Genomic DNA, 22,278 nt, shown 5'->3' on the forward strand with positions numbered 1-22,278 from the left:
TATTGTAACTTTATTATTATTTCAAAAATTATAATTATATAAAATACTCTTTATAAGTATAGACATTTCAAAGTAACCATAGTAACCTACATGAGCTTTACGTGAGGAGCGATTAATTGAGACTTGGAGACGCTCTCCACCAGTTTCTTAACAAAGAGCAAATGATTCCACTACTTGTACTCTTAAAGAATAAACTAGGGAAGATCACGCTGTCAAAGAAGTTGAGGTGTTAATACAATGTGAATAAAGGCTTTCCATAATGAAAGTTTTGGTTGGAGAATAAGTGTTCTGAGAAAAAAAAATTCAAACGGAAAAAGCGTCGGCCACGGACCAATGCAAACGTGTCAACGACTAAAGCAACCTGTCTACTGGACGGGTATTGGCTGTGGTGTTACTTGCTAATGAGATGGGTGTCAACAAGTTAATACACCCAGGACATGACCAATGGTATCAGTACACAAATATTTTTGAGTGGTCGCTGCTCGGTCCATGTCCCCTTTGGCACACTCCGCTTACTCCTTAATTTTGTACCTACAGATTATATATATATATTAATGTTAACAATCTTTCTTTGATAATTATTATTTCTCATTGTACGTGTGAGTGTCGGTATGTGTATATGCGTGGGTAGTAGCGTGCGAGTAGGTGTGTCTGTCTGTGTGTGTGCGCGTGTATTTCGTAAGTAAATCATTTGGCTTATGTCCAAACGAGGAAATGCGCCTTGTAAATTATCAATAAACAGTTTCTATTAGTAAAGTTTTTAAGTCAATAATAAGATGCTTAGATAAGGTTGTTTTTTTAAAAAAAATTGTTATTGATTCTCACCTAATTAAATATTAGAGTGAGATCACATAATATTCTTATCTTGTCTAATTTAAATGAATTATTGACCTAAATGAAGTAATGCATAGTAATTCTGTATAACATCGTAACTTAATCTTTGTGACTGTAACTCTGTCTTTTCAATTATAATTTAAATCTGTATGGGCGACCATACAAACTCTCAACTCGTGCTTCGTGCTTGGCACACCCTAACACTAATTTGCGGCCATTCAGCAGCCCAGGATGTTACACTTACAAAATCCTATAAATTACAGACTTCAATTGCAACGACCTCATTGTTATTCAGTTGTTCTGTTTGACAACGCCCTTCGTTCACTTGAAGAGTATTCCTGTATGGGAGCTACAGCAACAACCACATCATGGAAATGAAGATGACTATGGTGAGACAGTTGCAAATGATTGTTAATACTCATCTTTTATAAAAATTGAACAATACTACTACTAATAATACATTAATACATTAATAAATATATATACGTTTTGCATGCAGTAGATAAATGTAATCAACTCCGAATATAATATTTAAAGCCGGATTTCTTATTAAAAGACTAAAAATACTTTAAATTGTTGACATGTGATGTTATACCTACGTGCGTAATTATTTTGTAATGTCCTAGCTTCTTTACTTTCTATTTTACTATCTTTTTAATAGTATTTCCGTGTTGTTAGGTCGCTTTGTAGCAATATAGGTGATCGCTATTATGATAACAATCAAAACTTACAATAATTGTGATTTTTACAGGGTTTGCTTCTTCTATTGGCGATCGTTGTAGCATTTATTCCAAATGTTTCGGCACGAAGCAAGCAAAAGTATGTATATAGGTACAATGGTCACTATATAGGTACACTCAAACATAGTTTATCTCTTTTAATATCTCCTTTCCTTCCTTCAGTTACTTATTAGAACTGAATCGCCGTATCATTCTTGTGTGTGTGTGTGTGTGTGTGTGTGTGTGTGTGTGTGTGTGTGTGTGTGTGTGTGTGTGTGTGTGTGTGTGTGTGTGTGTGTGTGTGTGTGTGTGTTTTGTTGTTATTGTGTGTATGAATTTCTGTTATTGCCACAAAGGTTTTGCAACATATTAATTCTACTATTCCCTGTCTAGGGTATAGAATCTAGTGTTTTATCAGAAATTAACAAGTGTGATGAAAATTAAATATTTTCTCATGTTATTTAAATTTATTATGTTCATGCTGACCTCAGTATGTGTCTTTGCTAGTTTTGAAACAGGACATCATTTAGTCCTGGAACCAGAACATTCTGACCTCAGCGAAAACCAAGTGAATGCTAAGTCTGACAGCAAACAACAGTCACGAGAAAAGGATGCTGGTGAGAAAATATGTAATACTGCAACAAACACCTACACACATATATACATACTCACTTCTTTTTCACATTCACACACCCACACTCTTTCTTTCTCACATACTCCCTCTCTCTCTCTTTAACAACTATATATTTCTCTTCCATCTTTCCACACACAGATAAAAAACCTACAAGACAAAAGGAAATATACTCCTGACAAAACAGACACAAAAGCATTCGATGACACAGACAACATGACCATACTGCACTACATGAACATGATAGAAATCTGTACATTTTCAGGACAAGACATTCTGAATGACCAACCGCCTCTCCAGGGTCCTGGTCAAGTCAACACCCGACTACCTGGAGTCGACTTCGCTTTGTACGGGTACAACAGTCTGAAGGGATGCCCACTGGCACCAGGTCGCGATCCTGGCTTCACCTTGCCATTATTCTCTGCTGACTACAGTGCAGGTCAAGTGATCACGGACAATAGCTACAGTGTGCCACGTGGGGTGATTCTTGCACCGGATGTGTCGTGTGTAACGTCCTTTACATCAGAGGTCATTCAGACTCCCTATGACCTCACCAAGTTTATGAGTCACACAGCGCAACTCGATGGCGGCAGTTGGGGGGCTCCATTTGCGGCCAACCCTGTCTTTCAGAAAATTCTCGCTGAATTGAGACAGAAAGTCCTGATCGTGTCATCAGTCACTTGCAGTTCATATCTTGTTTCTCTTTTACATTTAGAGCCACCACCATTCCATTCAATGTTCCTAAAGTGGGTCCTGAGACTTAATAATACAAGTGATGAGCACCTTTACCTGGAATTTCTTGACACCTACGGCACACACTTTGTCTCACAAGTCCGCCTGGGAGCTTCGCTAACTTTGGTGCACAAAATGGAGACTAGCAACTACAACAGGTATGGACAGGGTCACGTGACGGCTTCTGCAAACTATTTATCTGCTTCGCTACTTGGAGAGTCTGAGACCTTAAGTTCCAATCAGAAGAAACAAGCAGACGAGTTTCAAAGTCAGATAGAAACAAGTACAATCGGTGTTGGGGTACCTCCCACTACCAGCGCCAGTAGCTTGGCCTGGCTTACACAAGTAGGGAACAACCCGGTCGCCATTAACTATGTCTTGACTCCAATAGACCTTCTGTTCTCAAAAACATTTGTCGGTGACTGGAGTCCTCTAAATCGCGACTCTGTTGATCTTGACAGGATAAAAACCAAACTAATAACTATTAAGAAGAAATATTGTCAGACTTTAAAAGAAGAAGTGAGTTATCAGACTGTGAAGAGCCCACACCTGGATTACATCTCAGTCGTACGAGGCTAATCGGTGTCTCCATCTTCAGAGAGTTTGTATCCGCTGAACACTGTATGGAGGAGTGTTACAAGCTTCCTGACTGTGTGGCCGTCACTTTTTGTCCCGAGTGCGACAGTAACGATGGTGACTATAAACTATGTCAACTCTTTCAAGATAGTAACACATGCAGTGCGGCGAACAACTCTCAGTGGCAAACAACCATCTTTCTTAACAAAATACAAACACTCTTTAAACTGCAAAATACGACGGTTTTTGCTGATTCCAATCCTGAGTCTAAGAATCTCATTGTATCTTCCTCACAAAGCTGCTATTCCTCTTGTCTCGATGAAGACAAGTGTCTGGCCGTCACAGTCTACAAAAGCACTGGGTCAACTCTCAATTGCACACGCCACACAAGCAATATTAAAAGTATGAAGGAGGAAACAAGTGCCGACCTGTATTTTGTGTCACCACACTCAAAAAGGACAACAAGAAAGACGAAGACCCTTATTCATAACGACTGGTTCATGGCATCCTGCATCAGCGATGATGGATGTCCTCAGAAGAACGCGATGTGCTTTGAGGACAGATGTATTTGTCGTCCTGGGTTTTTTTCCTCAACACTGGACAATACTTGCTCTCCGAGTGAGTAAATTTGAAATTAAACATCGTAGGTCATAAGACCTAAAACGCTTGTAAAAATCAAAAGTTGTTAACAGGACAACAAGGGATAGTGGTCCACCAGACTAACCATCCAAGATAGAATAGAAACGAAAGATAAAACGATTAAAATACTCTTTTATAGTTTAAGAATTTACTCTCTCAAACAATTAACTGAAGCTTTCAACGTCATGTATAAACATACAGAGTCCACTGACTGAATTATCAATGTTAATATTATTCTATATCAGCATGCAGCACAGCCAAACTTCAGAATTCATTCATGGAGTACCCGGAGAGCGGACTACGGGGACATAATGTCGTTGTACGGGATCAACTGACTTTAGAAGAGTGTAAGATCCTGTGTGTCACAACTTCCGGTTGTCTTACCTTAGATTTCAGAGGTTTGTAAAATGTATTTTATTTGTCCTAGTTACGATATAAGCGCTTCCATTGTTTACATATCATGCACACACACACACACAATCAACGAAAAATTGTAAAACTCACTTTTATCTGAACATACTTGTGTCTTAAATTTACCTTTTTCTTATAAAGATCTGATAATAATTTCTTACGCCTAACCACTAGTATTTTACTCAGATTCAATCGAGTTTGTAAATTAAGATGTGTGTAATATATAGCAATTGTGGATAATTTATGCTTTCTTTCTTAGAGAGAGATGATTGTCTGAGCTGTTGCTTTTTTTTCCTTCTTCTGTACAATGCACTTATTCTTTCGCTTTTTGTCTTCTATTCTGGAAAACTTAATAATAACAAATTGAACTGTTTTAGCGAGAATATTGGATGCTAACGAACTGATTGACGCTAATGTAAAATTTTATGATCGGAACCAGCAGTGCCAATAAATTTAGTAACTAGTGTTTTGTTATCTCCCCTTAATACACATCCCAGCCATAGGAGGGCGCTGTCTGCTGCATAACATCACAGCTCTTGACGTGCCATTAGCCTGGTATCCTCACAGTAGTGGAGGCTGGACCCACTACCAGAGAACCTGCATGGACTCTTTAGAGTCGTATCCTGGACCACTGTGGTACAACTCAACGTGTCGTAGTGACCTCGACTGTCCTGACCCCAACGGTCGGTGTCTACTGGGAAAATGTTTATGCCCCACTGGTTTCTTTTTGGATCAAACCGTCGTTTCCTGTCGAATTATTGGTGAGTTATCTTCATTAACAAGTTCGCTGCTGTTTTAATTACTGAACATGGGGTGGGGTTAACCATTGTTGGCCACGAGGACTATGTAATCTTTGCAAAGCCTGCAGCTATTGCGGTATTGATAAAAATGCTATTTTAACCTATCAGTGCTTTTATGGAACTGATATTTATATTCCCTTTTTTTCCTGTTATTGACAAAGCTATTGCGCAGGAAATTTAAGCCTTTTTAATGATAATAACAATAATACTTTACAGTAGACTTTTAGTCTAATAAGAATTATAAACACCCTTGACACTGTTTACACCTCTAAAGAATCGTGTGAGGAGTGGCGGAGGACAGGCGCCATCTCCGGTGTATACAATATCACCACTGCAAACATGTCGTTGAAAGTCTCATGTGACATGAATAACGGCGGTGGCTGGCTGGTACGTTGAATGACTTTTAAAGTCTATATACCTCAAGTAGTGCCTTCGTTTTGGTTTAAACTAGTGACTTGTGTCTGACAATGATTGTATTGGCTGTATGTTTAACTGACTGTTCCATTTTATGACTTCGTTAGTACCTGTCACATTAAAATGTTATTTTGTTACACAACTTGCATCAGTCTGGGTTGTTGCTCTCACGGAAAATTATAATCTTTGATCTGACATACCGCGTGTGATATTAAAGTAGACACCGGCCTTTAAGATGCAAGATTTCGTCTACACTTTAATTCAGTTCTCAGCAAATGTGTAAAACATTAGAAATTGTGTTCTTGACAGGTTTTCCAGAGACGTCGTGACGGGTCTGTTGACTTCTACAGAAACTGGACGGACTATGAGCAAGGGTTTGGTGACATCACTGGAGAGTTCTGGCTTGGTAAGATCAACAACTCTTACTTTGCCCATGGTACGACAAGCACATTTGAAATGTGTTCTTCATAACAAGTCGCTCAAATATTACAGTATGTTGTATGTTCTAAACTTTGTTTTTGTGTCAGGTTTAAACAAGATTCACAAACTTACACAAGGCAGACCTCATCGACTCCGTGTTGACCTTATGGAGGTGAATGGCGAACGTCACTATGCTGAGTACTCGTCCTTCAGTGTGGGCGGTCCTGAAACAAAATACAGACTCCAGGTCTCTGGTTATTCAGGGAACGCAAGTACGTATAAGAACCTTATTATCCATGGCTTAGGTATATGATATACTTAAATCTGTTCTGACTACTGCATACACACATTTTAAAAACAACATTGTTACAATGGGGAAAGACTAGAATGCGGCACTATTAAACGAATATCGAGGTCAAACACACACAGTGTTTTATTTAACGTAGCTGTGCCTATGTTTAGAGTGGTTAAAGTTAGCTAATATGCTGTAAAATGATTTTCTAACAAGACAGTCTGACACCTACAGTTATTCTGGCTTGAAGACACATACAGCCTAAAACATTTATTCTTCGTCATTCCGCTTGTGACTTATACACGTACCTTGAAAACTTAAACTCCTAATTTTTTATCACAGATCAGGTTGATCAGACTAAGCTGGTTTCACGCGTAACATGTTAATAACTTAAAATACATTAGAGAATACTTCGTGGATAGATTATTGAATGTAGATATTTTAAAGTTACAGTCCTCTTTAACGTTTCTATCTGCCAGATGTTATGAGATTTTTTTGTTATCCTTTTGTGGATTTTATAGGTGACAGCCTTAGAAGACAGAACAACCGAGGTTTCACCACACACGACCAAGATAATAGCAATTACACTGGCACTAACTGCGCCGTATATTACCACGGCGCCTGGTGGTACGAATCGTGTCACCGCTCCAACCTCAACGGACGTTACAAGTCTGACGGGGCCGTTGGCGGTGACGGCATTGTATGGTATTATGCCCATAATGATACCAGAGGCTTCACTTTCTCGGAGATGAAATTTAAGGCAGTGTAACACTGCGGTCCCCTACCTTTAACCTCAGCGTACGACACTGTATGTTTCATGCTAATGCTGTGTTCACAGTAACTCTAGCGTGACCTATGTAGCTTCAGTTTTCTCCAAGGATATGAACATTTTGTTGTCAATAATTAAAGCAATACTATTTTCGCTTTCTATGGGTTTGGTGCGTACGTGTATATCTGCATGCAAAAACCAATACTATACGCTAAATACAAATGAAATAACCACAGAGATATAATTATTTTCTTTTTAGTTCATAGACAAGAAAGAAAAGGTCAAGGTGTAAATACTATTAGGTGCTGAAGGTGTTTGACAGGGGGCGTTACCGGTGAGCTAATAGCGTTGTCCTTTCTTTCATTTTTTTTACTTTTTCCAAAAGTATTCTTGCTTAATGTAAGGAGTTATTTTTTCGCATACTTTCAGATTTAGTCATTAACCGACACATTGCTTTATTAAATACTACAATAAGAAAAGGTAAGATATTGTAAAACGCTGAGCTAAAGAAAATAAAAACGATCTTACATTATGACTGAAGTTGAGACAAAACTAGTCTAGCAATAATTTCTCAATTTTAAGATAAAGATCAGACAGTTCTTATGTTTAACGATCTGAGAGATAACTATCAACACATCATATCTATCCTGATATTAGAGTATAGCAAGCGAAACCTGGAGAAAGAAAAGTAGCTTCTTCAAAACCCTTACTCACCCAGCGGTCACAGTGAGGACACGTGGGTGTACCCTAATACTTCAATGTTTGCTGTGAAACATGTGATAAAACCACCTAACCACGTTTGAATAGTACTTTAAACTTGTAAGGGAATCAATTTTGTAGTATATTTTAATAATTCATCATGTGATATGTGTGACTAGATGTGTATGGTTAAAAATATTCTGCTCTCACCCATCATGTGGTGACTGTTTTACTGCTTTTAAAATAATTTATTCCATATGCTTAACAAAATTTTCATTTTCCTTCACCTATGATTTAAGACAACCTTAACTATGTTTCTCTGCTTCTTAGACCGATTAAGGAACATAAAGACAGAAAAGAGATTGTGTATTTTTAAATAAAAACTGATGCAAGTGTTTTAGATTAAAAAAATAATATAACTGTTAAAACAGGCAGTACTGTAATAAAAACCCACACACACACACACACACACAAACACACACACATCGCATTGTAGAGCCTCCGGTACTCTTACTTGACCTCCTCTCCGGTGACAGCCTTTTCCTTGCACCGTGTTAATAAGTACATCCTTGTCAGCAGTCACTTTCTGCGAAATCCAATATTCAGCGAAGGTCACAGACCTCTTTAATGCAATTCCCGGTTTTTAAAAATCTACATAAGTGTTATGGAAAGAACTTCGCCTTAAAACTGAGGCATTTCAATTTTATTTGATAAGTAACCAATAACAAATGCTTTTAAATTATTTGAACTTGTTTAGACAGTCACCGTACTTCTTTTTCAATTCATGTAGTTTTAAGATGCCCGTATCAATAAAAACCTCCTAAAGCTGCAAAGACAAAATAAAACTCGGTAACGTGAGCTATAAATCATATGAGTATTAAGTGCAACAAGAAAACATATGTCTCTATACAACAAAAGCAGTCAGCTCGTACTTTGCCTTTTCTCTTTCTACTTATCTCGGAAGGCAGTTATAAGCCTAAAGTAAGTCACGTGGTAAACCGATGGATCATGTGTTGTTTAACTAAATATAAAGTGAGTTTAAAGCCTGCAAGTGTTCTTTACACCTGTAGACGTAGTATTAAAGTGGGGACAAAATGACCTGAGGGCAAAGAAACACGAATAGTGTCCAATGGGTTTGAACACCGTTTTATATATCTTTGGAAATAATCGTCTTTTCCTCGAGTTCCAAGCCTTGCCCGTGGAAACGACTCCCTCTCGCTTAATTAGTACCGACACCTGAGCGTAATTTGCACGGGGTTCCGGCCCTATTGCAAGACAAAACCGATTGGGTTGCTGGGGTTTGTCAAGAGGCAGGTTGGGTGCGAACCCCTGGTCTCACCGGCCTACTCCATCCCGTCTCAAAAACACGCATCGACGAGTAATACTGAGCGGCACTTCCAAGAAACCGACTTAATGTTAAACACACATATATATATAGAGTTAATTTAGTAGACAATCTGGTAATATTCCTTCAGGCAAGTAGACAGCATTCGTTAAAGAGTCGAATAAGAGAAGCTAGAATGGTGTAATTAATGTAAACATGGCTAGGTATTGGAAAAGTAGAAACTGGACAGTTTGTAGGTTGGGCTTTAACCTGTCGTCCCGTTTGCCGAGTAATACATCAATACGAAGACATACAAAGGTGAAACAAACTTATAAAAAATGTGTAGATGGTGGTGGAAAGGAGTATAGAAGGTATAGTTTTTTTTTACTGTACTGCGGCAAAACTTTTTTTTAAAGTTAGCGCGAAGCGAAGTAATTGTAAACAAACACTTTACTGTTATTATCATTGTTATTATTATCATCGTTATTTTTATTCTATACATTTACTGGCTAAACAGACCGCTATGATACATATGTAGGCAATAGATGAATATATCAAAACAAACCACTTAAAAAGTAAGGGAAATTCGTAACCATGTACTTAAGTACGAGGACCAAGTGCAGAGGTCGTACCATCAACCTTAACACTCAATTCAAAATGCTCAGGACTCAAGTTTTCAGACTCACCGTACCACCTAGGTCTAGGTTCGTCGTTGGACAATTAAATGAAGTGCTATGAAACTTTTATGTGCAGCAGTCTGAAGAAGACAAAATTTTATTTTATTGTAACTTCATTTTTATGTCAAAATTATACTTATATAAAATACACTTTATAAGTATAGACATTTTAAAGTAACCATAGTAACCTACATGACCTTTACTTGAGGAGCGATTAATTGAGACTTGGAGACGCTCTCCACCACCAGTTTCTTAACCAAGAGCAAATGATTCCACTACTTGTACTCTTAAGGCCAAGCACCTGGGTTAAAATTGTCGAAAATTTTAAGATTTAGCCATTTTGAGATTACTTCATGTTGTGAAAGTTCAAAGTCTGTTCTATTCACTCACCAAGTGATTTTTCATAGAATAATCTAGAAATATGTCTATTTCGTCAATAAAAACATCTACTTCTATCCTATTTACTTTTCCCGAGCGCAGAATTAGCGAGAATAGAGAATGTTTGGGACATAGCAACACACTCGCCCACGTGTGAAACATCGTCACATCGCATACCGAACGAAAGGTCACTGCGTGTACTTTCAAACAAAGGCTGTGTCAAAACCCATAGAAGGCCCCACGCTATGATACAAGCTCTTTTGTAGACGACACAAAGGGTCGGAAATTTCCTTATATGGACGCATGTGTAACATACTTAGCATATAGCCAATCAGAATTCACTAACGCCGACCTTCACGTGGTCATAGGTCACACGAACACACTTCGGCAGTGTTCGGGTATCCCACAAGGCAACTGTCATGGCCTCCGGATGTAAACAATGTCGACACTAATTCAAAGCTTTTTCTGGGATATTTTCTTTTCTAAGACATTAACGTTAATATTAAATGTTTATTGTGACTGTCAGACGCTCATTTCTTCTCACAATACCACGTGCAAAAAAATAAAAACCACGTGGACATTCTTAGACCGTCGTAGCAGCTAAAAAAAGTAACTTAGTGAACCGAATTCGGCTGTCGAAATCAGCATCAGTCATGTGGTAAGCGAGCTGAAAATAAAGCGAAGTTTTCATTTCTGCTGCAAATCTCGGTAGTAATCAGGACTAGATGAGAACATTTACAAATTTGAGTGAACTTGCAATGCTAGTTATTTATGTACTTTGTCAGGAATGTAGGGAAACAGAGCTTACATCATTTGCACAGAAAACAAAGGTTGGGTGGGGGTTGGATGGTCTTACTCCAACCAAATGTCACAAACAGAATTTGTGAAGACATTTATGTATAGCACACCTAACAATCAGAAAGAAAACTGCTATCTAGTCAAGTTTGTAGCCATTCAGTGTCTAGAGAGCACATCATTGTCAGCCCCTAAAAGCCAGACAGCTGGTGCTTTTCCCATAAATTTTTTGACAGAAAAAAAGAACCACCTAGCCACAAAAATCAAACATCTTTTAATCCATGTGACTACAATGTATAATTCATAAAATAATCCTAGCATACAGAGGAACAGAACATGAGCAGCTGCCCAAATTCTGGTGCACAATGATGTATCTCTAGATTTCATGAATAGGTTATTCTTATTCCTATTCGCCCCCAGTGGAGCATAAGGACGCAAGAATTGGTTATACTCCACTATAAGCTTTTGAAATAATTTCTTTAATGAAAGAATTATATGTTGATGTTCATCCCATCACTCTGCAACTGAAGGCTAAGAAAGATGAGAGTGTTTCCTACTAAAGCTGCTACTTCAGTAGATGCTCACAAAAATTTAAAGCAATATGCGAGACAGCATCACTAAATGTTAGACAGCAAAGGACTATAAATGGCATAAAACCATGAAGCTAGTGGACACTGAACTTCTATATAACTATCTAAACCTATAACTGTGTTGCTCAATGTTTGCAAACACCATTGTTTTTATTACTGTGTACTTCTCTGATGCCTGGTCAACATTTGGGTACACAACACAACCATGTTGACTTTACTAAAAGTGAACAAAATAATTAATTTTATTAGTAATGTTAAAGTTATGTGTAGTAACACATTGAAAGATGGTTATATTTTTCATTCAGCAGGTAAATTACATGAAAGGCTTAGATAAAACAAAGTTACTAAGCTTGAACTTTCTGTTCTCGCTTTTTCCGTTCCTTGTTTATGTTACAGTTTGTTTACTTATAAACCCTATAACTTTATATTAACATGTGCTACAGGCTTAAAATTTGGTTGAAGGTTTCTTTATACATATCTAAACATATCTATGAGAGCTTTTAAAAAAACTAATTATTGGTTTAATAGTTACTAAGCTTTTAGTTTGTTTTCCCTTGCCTTTTCAGTTTCTTGTTTTGGTAAGCTTGGTTAGTTCAAAAGCTTGTAAATTAATATTGACATGTGATATAGTCATGAAATTCGGTTGAGAGTTTCTTTATATACATGTCAACATTTAAATGAGGGCACTTTTAAAAAAAATATTTAGTAGTTTAGTAGTTACTAAACTTTCAGTTTTTCTTTCCTCGTTTTCTCAGTTTCTTGTTTTGGTACAGACTGTTTTTACTTTCAAAAGGACAAAACTTTTTATCGACAAGAGATATAGTCGTGCAATTTGGTTGAGTAATTCTTCATACATATATAAACATTTCTATGAACGATTTTTAAAGAAATATTTAGTAGTTTGGTAGTTATACTGTTTTTAATCAAAATTTCTTGAAATTTAACACAGTGTTTTACAAAAAAAATTCATAAAAAAAACCTAAGCCGATTTTGCAAAATCTCTTTTCATAGAAATGTAGATCTGTCTTTAAAGTAACTATTTCAATAAAAAGTTCGAGTCTACTCACAAAATTGACGAAGTTTTGTATTTTTCAAAATGTTTGTTTGGGCGCCATTTTGGTTTGTTTCCATGGCAACCGATGGTGTGACAAGTGCAGTAAAACTATTTTTTGAACCTTCAGTCAAGGGCTAAATAGCTGATACAAAAAAATCCGCGCTATCGCGTGAAACGTAAAAGTTTTTTTTTTGGCAGGTGCCTAGCCTTAAAGAATAAACTAGGGAAGATCACGCTGTCAAAGAAGTTGAGGTGTTAATACAATGTGAATAAAGGCTTTCCATAATGAAAGTTTTGGTCGGAGCATAAGTGTTGTGAGAAAATAAAATTCAAACGGAAAAAGCGTCGGCCACGGACCAATGCAAACGTGTCAACGACTAAAGCAACCTGTCTACTGGACGGGTATTGGCTGTGGTGTTGCTTGCTAATGAGATGGGTGTCAACAAGTTAATACAACCAGGACATGACCAATTGTATCAGTACACAAATATTTTTGAGTGGTCGCTGCTCGGTCCATGTCCCCTTTTGGCACACTTCGCTTACTCTTTAATTTTGTACCTACAGATTATATATATATATTAATTTAATAGTCTTTCTTTGATAATTCTTATTTCTCATTGTACGTGTGAGTGTCGGTATGTGTATATGCGTTGGTAGTAGCGTGCGAGTAGGTGTGTGTGTGTGTGTGTGTGTGTGTGTGTGTGTGTGTGTGTGTGTGTGTGTGTGTGTGTGTGTGTGTGTGTGTGTGTGTGTGTGTGTGTGTGTGTGTGTGTGTGTGTGTGTGTGTATTTCGTAAGTAAATCATTTGGCTTATGTCCAAACGAGGAAATGCGCCTTGTAAATTATCAATAAACAGTTTCTATTAGTAAAGTTTTTAAGTCAATAATAAGATGATTAGATAAGGGTTTTTTTTAAAAAATTGTTATTGATTCTCACCTAATTAAATATTAGAGTGAGATCACATAATATTCTCATCTTGTCTAATTTAAATGAATTATTGACCTAAATGAAGTAATGCATAGTAATACTGTATAACATCGTAACATAATCTTTGTGACTGTAACTCTGTCTTCTCAATTATAATTTTGATCTGTATGGGAGATCATACGAACTCTCAACTCGTGTTTCGTGCTTGGCACACCCTAACACTAATTTGCGGCCATTCAGCAGCCCAGGATGTTACACTTACAGAATCCTATAAATAACAGACTTTAATTGCAACGACCTCATTGTTATTCAGTTGTTCTGTTTGACAACGTCCTTCGTTCACTTGAAGAGTATTCCTGTATGGGAGCTACAGCAACAACCACATCATGGAAATGAAGATGACTATGGTGAGACAGTTGCAAATGATTGTTAATACTCATCTTTTATAAAAATTGAACAATACCACTACTAATAATACATTAATAAATTAATAAATTAATAAATATATATAGGTTTTGCATGCAGTAGATAAATGGAATCAACTCCGAATATAATATTTAAAGCCGGATTTCTTATTAAAAGATAAAAATACTTTGATTGTTGACATTTGATGTTATACCTACGTGCGTAATTATTTTCTAATGTCCTAGAATCTTTACTTTCTATTTTACTATCTTTATAATAGTATTTCCGTGTTGTTAGGTCGCTTTGTAGCAATATAGGTGATCGCTATTATGATAACAATCAAAACTTACAATAATTGGGATTTTTACAGGGTTTGCTTCTTCTATTTGCGATCGTTGTAGCATTTATTCCAACTGTTTCGGCACGAAGCAAGCAGAAGTATGTATATAGGTACAATTGACACTACATAGGCACACCCAAACATAGTTTATCTCTTGTAAAATCTTCTTTCCTTCCTTCAGTTACTTATTAGAACTGAATCGCCGTATCATTCTAGTGTGTATGTGTGTGTGTTTTGTTGTTATTGTGTGTATGAATTTCTGTCATTGCCACAAAGGTTTTGCAAAATATTAATTCTACTATTCCCTGTCTAGGTTATACAATCTAGCATTCTACCAGAAACTTACAAGTGTGATGAAAATTAAATATTTTCTCATGTTATTTAAATTTATTATGTTCATGCTGACCTCAGTATGTGTCTTGGCTAGTTTTGAAACAGGACATCATTTAGTCCTGGAACCAGAACATTCTGACCTCAGCGAAAACCAAGTGAAGGCTAAGTCTGACAGCAAACAACACTCACGAGAAAAGGATGCTGGTGAGAAACTATGTGATAGTTGAACACACGCACACACATTCATACACACTCACTTCTTTTTTCACATACACACTTTCTTTCTCTCTAACACACTATATATTTGTCTTTCATCTTTCCACACACACATAAAAACCTACAAAACAAACGAAAATATAGTCCTGACAAAAAGCAAACGATAACACAAACACACACCATGACCATAGTGGACTACATAAACATGATAGAAATCTGTACATTTTCAGGACAAGGCATTTTGCACGACCAACCACCTCTCCAGGGTCCTGGTCAAGTCAACACTCGACTTCCTGGAGTCGACTTCGCTTTGTACGGGTATAACAGTCTGAAGGGATGCCCACTGGCACCAGGTCGCGATCCTGGCTTCACCTTGCCCATATTCTCTGCTGACTACAGTGCAGGTCACGTGATCACGGACAATAGTTACAGTGTGCCACGTGGGGTGATTCTTGCACCGGATGTGTCGTGTGTAACGTCCTTTACATCAGAGGTCATTCAGACGCCCTATGACCTCACCAAGTTTACGAGTCGCACAGTGCAGCTCGATGGCGGCGATTGGGGGCCTCCATTTGCGGCCAACCCTGTCTTTCAGAAAATTCTCGCTGAATTGAGAGAGAAAGTCCTGATCGTGTCATCAGTCACTTGCAGTTCATATCTTGTTTCTCTTTTACATTTAGAGCCACCACCATTCCATTCAATGTTCCTAAAGTGGGTCCTGAGACTTAATAATACAAGTGATGAGCACCTTTACCTGGAATTTCTTGACACCTACGGCACACACTTTGTCTCACAAGTCCGCCTGGGAGCTTCGCTAACTTTGGTGCACAAAATGGAGACTAGCAACTACAACAGGTATGGACAGGGTCACGTGACGGCTTCTGCAAACTATTTATCTGCTTCGCTACTTGGAGAGTCTGAGACCTTAAGTTCCAATCAGAAAAAACAAGCAGACGAGCTTCAAAGTCAAGTAGAGACAAGTACAGTCGGTGTTGGGGTACCTCCCACTAACAGCGCCAGTAGCTTGGCCTGGCTTACACAAGTAGGGAACAACCCGGTCGCCATTAACTATGTCTTGACTCCAATAGACCTTCTTTTCTCAGAAACAATTGTCGGTGACTGGGGTCCTCTAAATCACGATTCTGTTGATCTTGACAAGATAAAAACCAAACTAATAACTATTAAGAAGAAATATTGTCAGACTTTAAAGAAGAAAGGTCAGCTATTTGAATGTGAAGAGCCCACACCTGGATTACATCTTAGTCGTACGAGGCTAATCGGTGTCTCCATCTTCAGAGAGTTTGTATCCGGTGAACATTGTATGGAGGAGTGTTACAAGCTTCCTGACTGTGTGGCCGTCACTTTTTGTCCCGAGTGTGACAGTAACGACAAGGAGTATGAACTTTGTCAACTTGTACAAGACAGTCGCACATGCAGTGCTGAGACCAACTCTCAGTGGCAAACAACCGTCTTTCTTAACAAAATCCAAACACTGTTTAAAGTGCAGAATACGACGGTTGCTGACTCGACATCTGAGTCTAAGAATCTCATTGTATCTTCCTCACAAAGCTGCTATTCCTCTTGTTTCGATGAAGACAAGTGTCTGGCCGTCACAGTCTACAAAAGCTCTGAGTCAACTCTCAATTGTACACGCCACACAGGCCCTATTCAGAGCTTGAAGGAAGAAACAAGTGCCGACCTGTATTTTGTGTCACTACACTCAAAAAGGACTTCGACAACAAGAAAGACGAAGACACTTATTCATAACGACTGGTTCATGGCATCCTGCATCAGCGATGATGGATGTCTTCAGAAGAACGCGATGTGCTTTGAGGACAGATGTATTTGTCGTCCTGGGTTTTTTTCCTCAACACTGGACAATACTTGCTCTCCGAGTGAGTAAATTTGAAATTAAACATCGTAGGTCATAAGACTTAAAACGCTTGTAAAAATCAAAAGTTGTTAACAGGACAATAAGGGATAGTGGTCCACAAGACTAACCATCCAAGATAGAATAGAAACTAAAGATAAAAGAATTAAAATACTCTTTTATATTTTAAAAATTTACCCTCTCAAACAATTAACTGAAGCTTTCAACGTCATGTATAAACATACAGAGTCCACTGACTGAATTATCAATGTTAATATTATTCTAAATCAGCATGCAGCACAGCCAAACTTCAGAATTCATACATGGAGTACCCGGAGAGCGGACTACGGGGACATAATGTCGTTTTACGGGATCCCCTGACTTTAGAAGAGTGCAAGATCCTGTGTGTCACAACTTCCGGTTGTCTAACCTTAGATTTCAGAGGTTTGTAAAATGTATTTTATTTGTCCTAGTTACGATATAAGCGCTTCCATTGTTTACATATCATGCACACACACACACATCACAGAGAAATTGTAAAACTCACTTTTATCTAAACATACTTGTGTCTTAAATTTACCTTTTTCTTTTAATGATCTGATAATACTTTCTTACACCTAACCGGTAGTATTTAACTCAGATTTAATGGAGTTTGTAAATTACGATGTGTGTAATATATAGTATTAGTGGATGATTTACCTATTGATTTATGCTTTCTTTTTTAGACAGATGATTGCCTGAGCTGTTGATTTTTTTTTTCGAAAGAGCAAACTTTTCCTGCTTCTGTACAAGGCACTTATTCTTTCGCTTTTTGTCTTGAATTCTGGAAAACTTGATAATAACTAATTTAACTGTTTTAGCGAGAATATTGGATGCTAACGAACTGATTGACGCTAATGTAAAATTTCATTATCGGAACAAGCAGTGCCAATAAATTTAGTAACTAGTTTTTTGTTATCTCCCCTTAATACACATTCCAGCCATAGGAGGGCGCTGTCTGCTGCATAACATCACAGCTCTTGACGTGCCATTAGCCTGGTATCCTCACAGTAGTAGAGGCTGGACCCACTACCAGAGGACCTGCATGGACTCTTTAGAGTCGTATCCTGGACCACTGTGGTACAACTCATCGTGTCGTAGTGACCTCGACTGTCCTGACCCCAACAGTCAGTGTCTCTTGGGGAAATGTTTATGCCCCACTGGTTTCTTTTTGGATCAAACCGACGTTTCCTGTCGAATTATTGGTGAGTTATCTTCATTAACAAGTTCGCTGCTGTTTTAATTACTGAACATGGGGTGGGGTTAACCATTGTTAGCCACGAGGACTATGTAATCTTTGCAAAGCCTGCAGCTATTGCGGTATTGATAAAAATGCTATTTTCACCTGTCAATGCTTTTATGGAACTGATATTTATATTCCCTTTTTTTCCTGTTATTTACAAAGCTATTGCGCAGCAAATTTAAGCCTTTTTAATGATAATAACAATAATACTTTACAGTAGACTTTTAGTCTAATAAGAATTATCAACACCCTTGACACTGTTTACACAGCTAAAGAATCGTGTAAGGAGTGGCAGAGGACACGCGCCATCTCCGGTGTATACAATATCACCACTGCAAACATGTCGTTGAAAGTCTCATGTGACATGAATAACGGCGGTGGCTGGCTGGTACGTTGAATGACTTTAAAAATCTATATATATATATCAAGTAGTGCATTCGATTTGGTTTCAACTAGTGACTTGTGTCTGGCAACGATTGTATTGGCTGTATGTTTAACTGACTGTTCCATTGTATGGCTTCGTTAGTACATGTCACATTATAATTTTATTTTGTTACACAACTTGCATCAGTCTGGGTTGTTGCTCTCACGGAAAATTATAATCTTTGATCTGATATACCGCATGTGTTATTAAAGTAGACACCGGCCTTTAAGCTGCAAGATTTCGTCTACACTTTACTTCTGTTCTCAGCAAATATGTAAAACATTAGAAATTGTGTCAACGACAGGTTTTCCAGAGACGTCGTGATGGGTCTGTTGACTTCTACAGAAACTGGACGGACTATGAGCAAGGCTTTGGTGACATCACTGGAGAGTTCTGGCTTGGTAAGGTTGACAGTTCTTTTACTTTGCCCATGGTACGACAAGCACATTTGAAATGTGTTCTTCACAATAAGTCGCTCAAATGTTACAGTATGCTGTATTTTATAATTTTTTGTTTGTATTAGGTTTATACAAGATTTACAAACTTACACAAGGCAGAGCTCATCGACTCCGTGTTGACCTCACGGAGGTGAATGGAGAACGTCACTATGCTGAGTACTCTGCATTCAGTGTTGGTGGTCCTGATACAAAATACAGACTCCAGGTCTCTGGTTATTCAGGGAACGCAAGTACGTATAGGATTATTATTATATCTAGCTTAGGCTTATGATATACGTAAATCTGTTCTGATTATTGTATGGACACTATTAAAATACGGCAATTTTAAACTCGACATAAGTGCGGGATTTAGTAGCGAGGTGACAAACACACACAGCTGTCAGTGTTATATTGAACTTAGCTGTGCAAATGTTCAGGATGATTAAAGATAGCTAATGTGCTGTAAAATAATCTATAACAAGTTAAAACAATTTAACACCTACATTTATTCTGGCTTGAAGACACATACAGCCTACAACATTAATTTTGTTCTTCATCAATCAGCTTGTGACTTATACACGTACCTTGAAAACCTACACTCGTAATCTTTTATTACAGATCAGGTTGATCAGACTAAGTGTGTTTCACGCGTAACATGTTAATAACTTAAAATACATTAGTGAATACTTCGCTCATAGATTATTGATTGTCGATATTTTAAAGCTACAGTTCTCTTTAACGTTTCTATCTGCCAGATGTAATGGTATTTTTTATCTTCTTGTGGATTTTATAGGTGACAGCCTAAGAGTACATAACAACCAAGGTTTCACCACACACGACCAAAACAATGACAATTACACTACCACTAACTGCGCTGTATCATGCCACGGCGCCTGGTGGTACAAATCGTGTTACCACTCCAACCTCAACGGACGTTACAAGTCTGACGGGGCCGTTGGTAGTGACGGCATTGTATGGAGCAGTGCCCATACTGATAACAGAGGCTTCACTTTCTCGGAGATGAAATTCAAGGCGGTGTGACATTGCAGTCCACTCTCTTTACCCTCAGTGTAGGATACTGGATGCTTCATGCTGATACTGTGTTCACATAACACTAACGTGACCTATGTAGCTCTTTGTTTTCTTCCAGGATATCAACATGTTGTTCTCAATGATTAAAACAACGATATTTTCACTTTCTATGGGTCTTATAAAATTCCGATGCGCATGTGTGCATCTGTATGTAAAAACCAATTCTATACACTAAGTACAAATTGAATACCTACGGATATGTAATTATTTCCTTTCTAGCTCATAGACAGGACAGGATGTCCAGGATGTAAACACGATTAGTGCTGAATGTCGTTGACAGGGGGCGTTACCGACGTACTAATATCGTTGGCCTTTCTTTTATTGTTTTACTTTGTTCAAAAGTATTCTTGCTTAATATAACGATTTATTTTTCGCGTACTTTCACGTTTAGTCATTAACGGACACATTGCATTATTTAATAATATCATTATAAAAGGTAAGATATTGTAAAACGCTTAGCTAAAGAAAATAAAAACGATCTTACATTATGAGTGATGTTGAGACAAAACTTGTCTAACAATAATTTCTAACTCAGCGTCAATTTTAAGATAAAGATCAGACAGGTGTGTTGTTTACCGATCTGAGAGATAACTATCAACACATCATATCTATCTTGACATTAATGTATCGCAAGTGAAACCTGGAGAAAGAAAAGTAGCTTCTTGAAAACCCTTACTCTCAAAGTGGTCACACTCAAAACACATGGATGTACCCTAATACTTCAATGTTTGCTGTTAAACATGCTGTGATAAAATTACTTAGCCACCTTCGAATAGTTCTTTAAACTTATAAGGGAATCAATGTTCTTGTCTTTTTATCATTTTTCATGTGGTATATGTGACCAAATGGGTATTTAAAAACAATCTACTATCACCTTCAGGGCGGTGACTGCTTTACTGCAGAAACTTAACAAAATTAATATTTTCCTTCGGCTATAATTTAAGAAAACCATAACCATGCTGCTCCTTAGACCGATTAAAGAACATAAAAACAGAGAGCATTGTGTGTATTTAAAAAAAAACTGATGCAAGGGTTTTAGAATTAAAAAAAAATGATAGAACTGTTAAGACAGTAAACACACATTCACACACAGAGAGACATGCACTCATCCAAGGTGTTTATTTACAAGACAAGAGACTTTAAACAAACAATTGTCTTGCCATTGTCCTGATGATCAAGTGAAACCTCCATGTCATGTAGTAGACTATGAAAAGTTACGGTTATAACAGACTGAAGAAATCGTTAATTGCACAAGGCGCTGCTCCTGGATTTACCTGCTAATCTTTTCTATTGAATATAACTCAGACTCTGTGTCTCCAGACTGTCGTTACAGCAAGCTGCAGGGTGTAGTTCGTGCACCGAACATATCATGTGCAACTTCCTTCAGGTCAGAGGTCATTTAGACGACTTGACCAAGTTCATGGGTCAAACTGCGCGACGTGATTGCGGCGGTTAGGGACCTCCATTTGTGGCCAGCCTTTCCTTTCAGAAAACCGTTTTCTGAGCTCAGACAGAAAGCTTTTATTTTATTGACAGCAGCCTTCAGCACAAACCGTGTTTCACGTCTGCAGTTAGAACCACCGACCTTTCGTTTAATATTCCTTAAGTGGATCCTAAGAATTGATAATACAAGTGATGAGAACACCTACCTGGAGTTCCTTGACACATATGGCCCACACTTTGTGTCACAAGCCCGGTTTGGAGCCTCACTAACAATGGTGCACAAAATGGAGAACAACATTTACATGCAGCATGGAGAAGATCAAGTGATGGCTGCTGCAAGCTTTTTTCTGTTTCCTGAAGAGGAGCTGTTTACTATTTACCGATTTTTTCTGCTGAATGATCTCCCTTTAAATATGTGAAGTATAGGTGACAATGCTATGTGACAGAATATAGGTGAGATAAACATTATGAATCCTTGAATTCCCTCTTCGTCATATTAACGGACATTGTAACTATTTTTTCAACCTTACTTTCCTTAACAGGCTTTTACAAACAGTGTAAACAAAAAAATAATAATTGTGAATTTGTGAATTGTAGGCAGAGCTGTCATTACTCGGTCGGAAAGTTACAGTTTGGTTAGGTTCGTAAATACTAGCAGTTTACCGGTTACGTAATGTGTACGGTGGATATCTTAGCAAAGGCGGGAGGGCATCTTATCAGAACAGAGCGGAACCAAATTATCGTATCTGTCAGGA

At 37.8% G+C, this 22,278-nt stretch overlaps 3 protein-coding genes across 6 annotated transcripts in view; all 3 read left to right on the forward strand.

Moving 5' to 3' along the window:
• Window positions 1–1,094: 1,094 nt before the first annotated feature.
• Window positions 1,095–3,495, forward strand: LOC112567591. Its single transcript, XM_025244287.1, has 4 exons — window positions 1,095–1,223; window positions 1,586–1,653; window positions 2,061–2,170; window positions 2,450–3,495. Exons 1-4 carry the CDS (start codon window positions 1,203–1,205, stop codon window positions 3,493–3,495), a joined length of 1,245 nt encoding a protein of 414 aa, XP_025100072.1. The 5' UTR covers window positions 1,095–1,202.
• LOC112569302 lies at window positions 3,444–8,281 on the forward strand. Its single transcript, XM_025247062.1, has 7 exons — window positions 3,444–4,110; window positions 4,377–4,529; window positions 5,040–5,303; window positions 5,617–5,729; window positions 6,066–6,162; window positions 6,284–6,448; window positions 6,990–8,281. The coding sequence occupies exons 1-7, from the start codon at window positions 3,540–3,542 to the stop codon at window positions 7,235–7,237; spliced, it is 1,611 nt and encodes a 536-aa protein (XP_025102847.1). The 5' UTR covers window positions 3,444–3,539; the 3' UTR covers window positions 7,238–8,281.
• Window positions 8,282–13,749: 5,468 nt separating this feature from the next.
• The window catches only part of LOC112569286, a 34,080-nt gene continuing 25,551 nt past the window's right edge, over window positions 13,750–22,278 (forward strand). The window contains exons 1-10 of one of the 4 annotated variants that reach the window (XM_025247028.1): window positions 13,751–14,088; window positions 14,457–14,524; window positions 14,854–14,963; window positions 15,206–16,870; window positions 17,137–17,289; window positions 17,826–18,089; window positions 18,397–18,515; window positions 18,856–18,952; window positions 19,075–19,239; window positions 19,782–21,172. In XM_025247028.1, coding sequence (XP_025102813.1) covers window positions 14,068–14,088; window positions 14,457–14,524; window positions 14,854–14,963; window positions 15,206–16,870; window positions 17,137–17,289; window positions 17,826–18,089; window positions 18,397–18,515; window positions 18,856–18,952; window positions 19,075–19,239; window positions 19,782–20,029 — 2,910 coding nt within the window. In that variant the 5' untranslated portion in view covers window positions 13,751–14,067 and the 3' untranslated portion in view covers window positions 20,030–21,172. Of the gene's footprint in view, window positions 14,089–14,456; window positions 14,525–14,853; window positions 14,964–15,205; window positions 16,871–17,136; window positions 17,290–17,825; window positions 18,090–18,396; window positions 18,516–18,855; window positions 18,953–19,074; window positions 19,240–19,781; window positions 21,173–22,278 lie in introns of those variants that run through there. The other 3 variants (XR_003100363.1, XR_003100364.1, XM_025247029.1) reach the window with 3 other exon arrangements.

Source organism: Pomacea canaliculata, linkage group LG7, assembly GCF_003073045.1.
Source record: "Pomacea canaliculata isolate SZHN2017 linkage group LG7, ASM307304v1, whole genome shotgun sequence".
Lineage (NCBI taxonomy): Eukaryota > Metazoa > Mollusca > Gastropoda > Architaenioglossa > Ampullariidae > Pomacea > Pomacea canaliculata.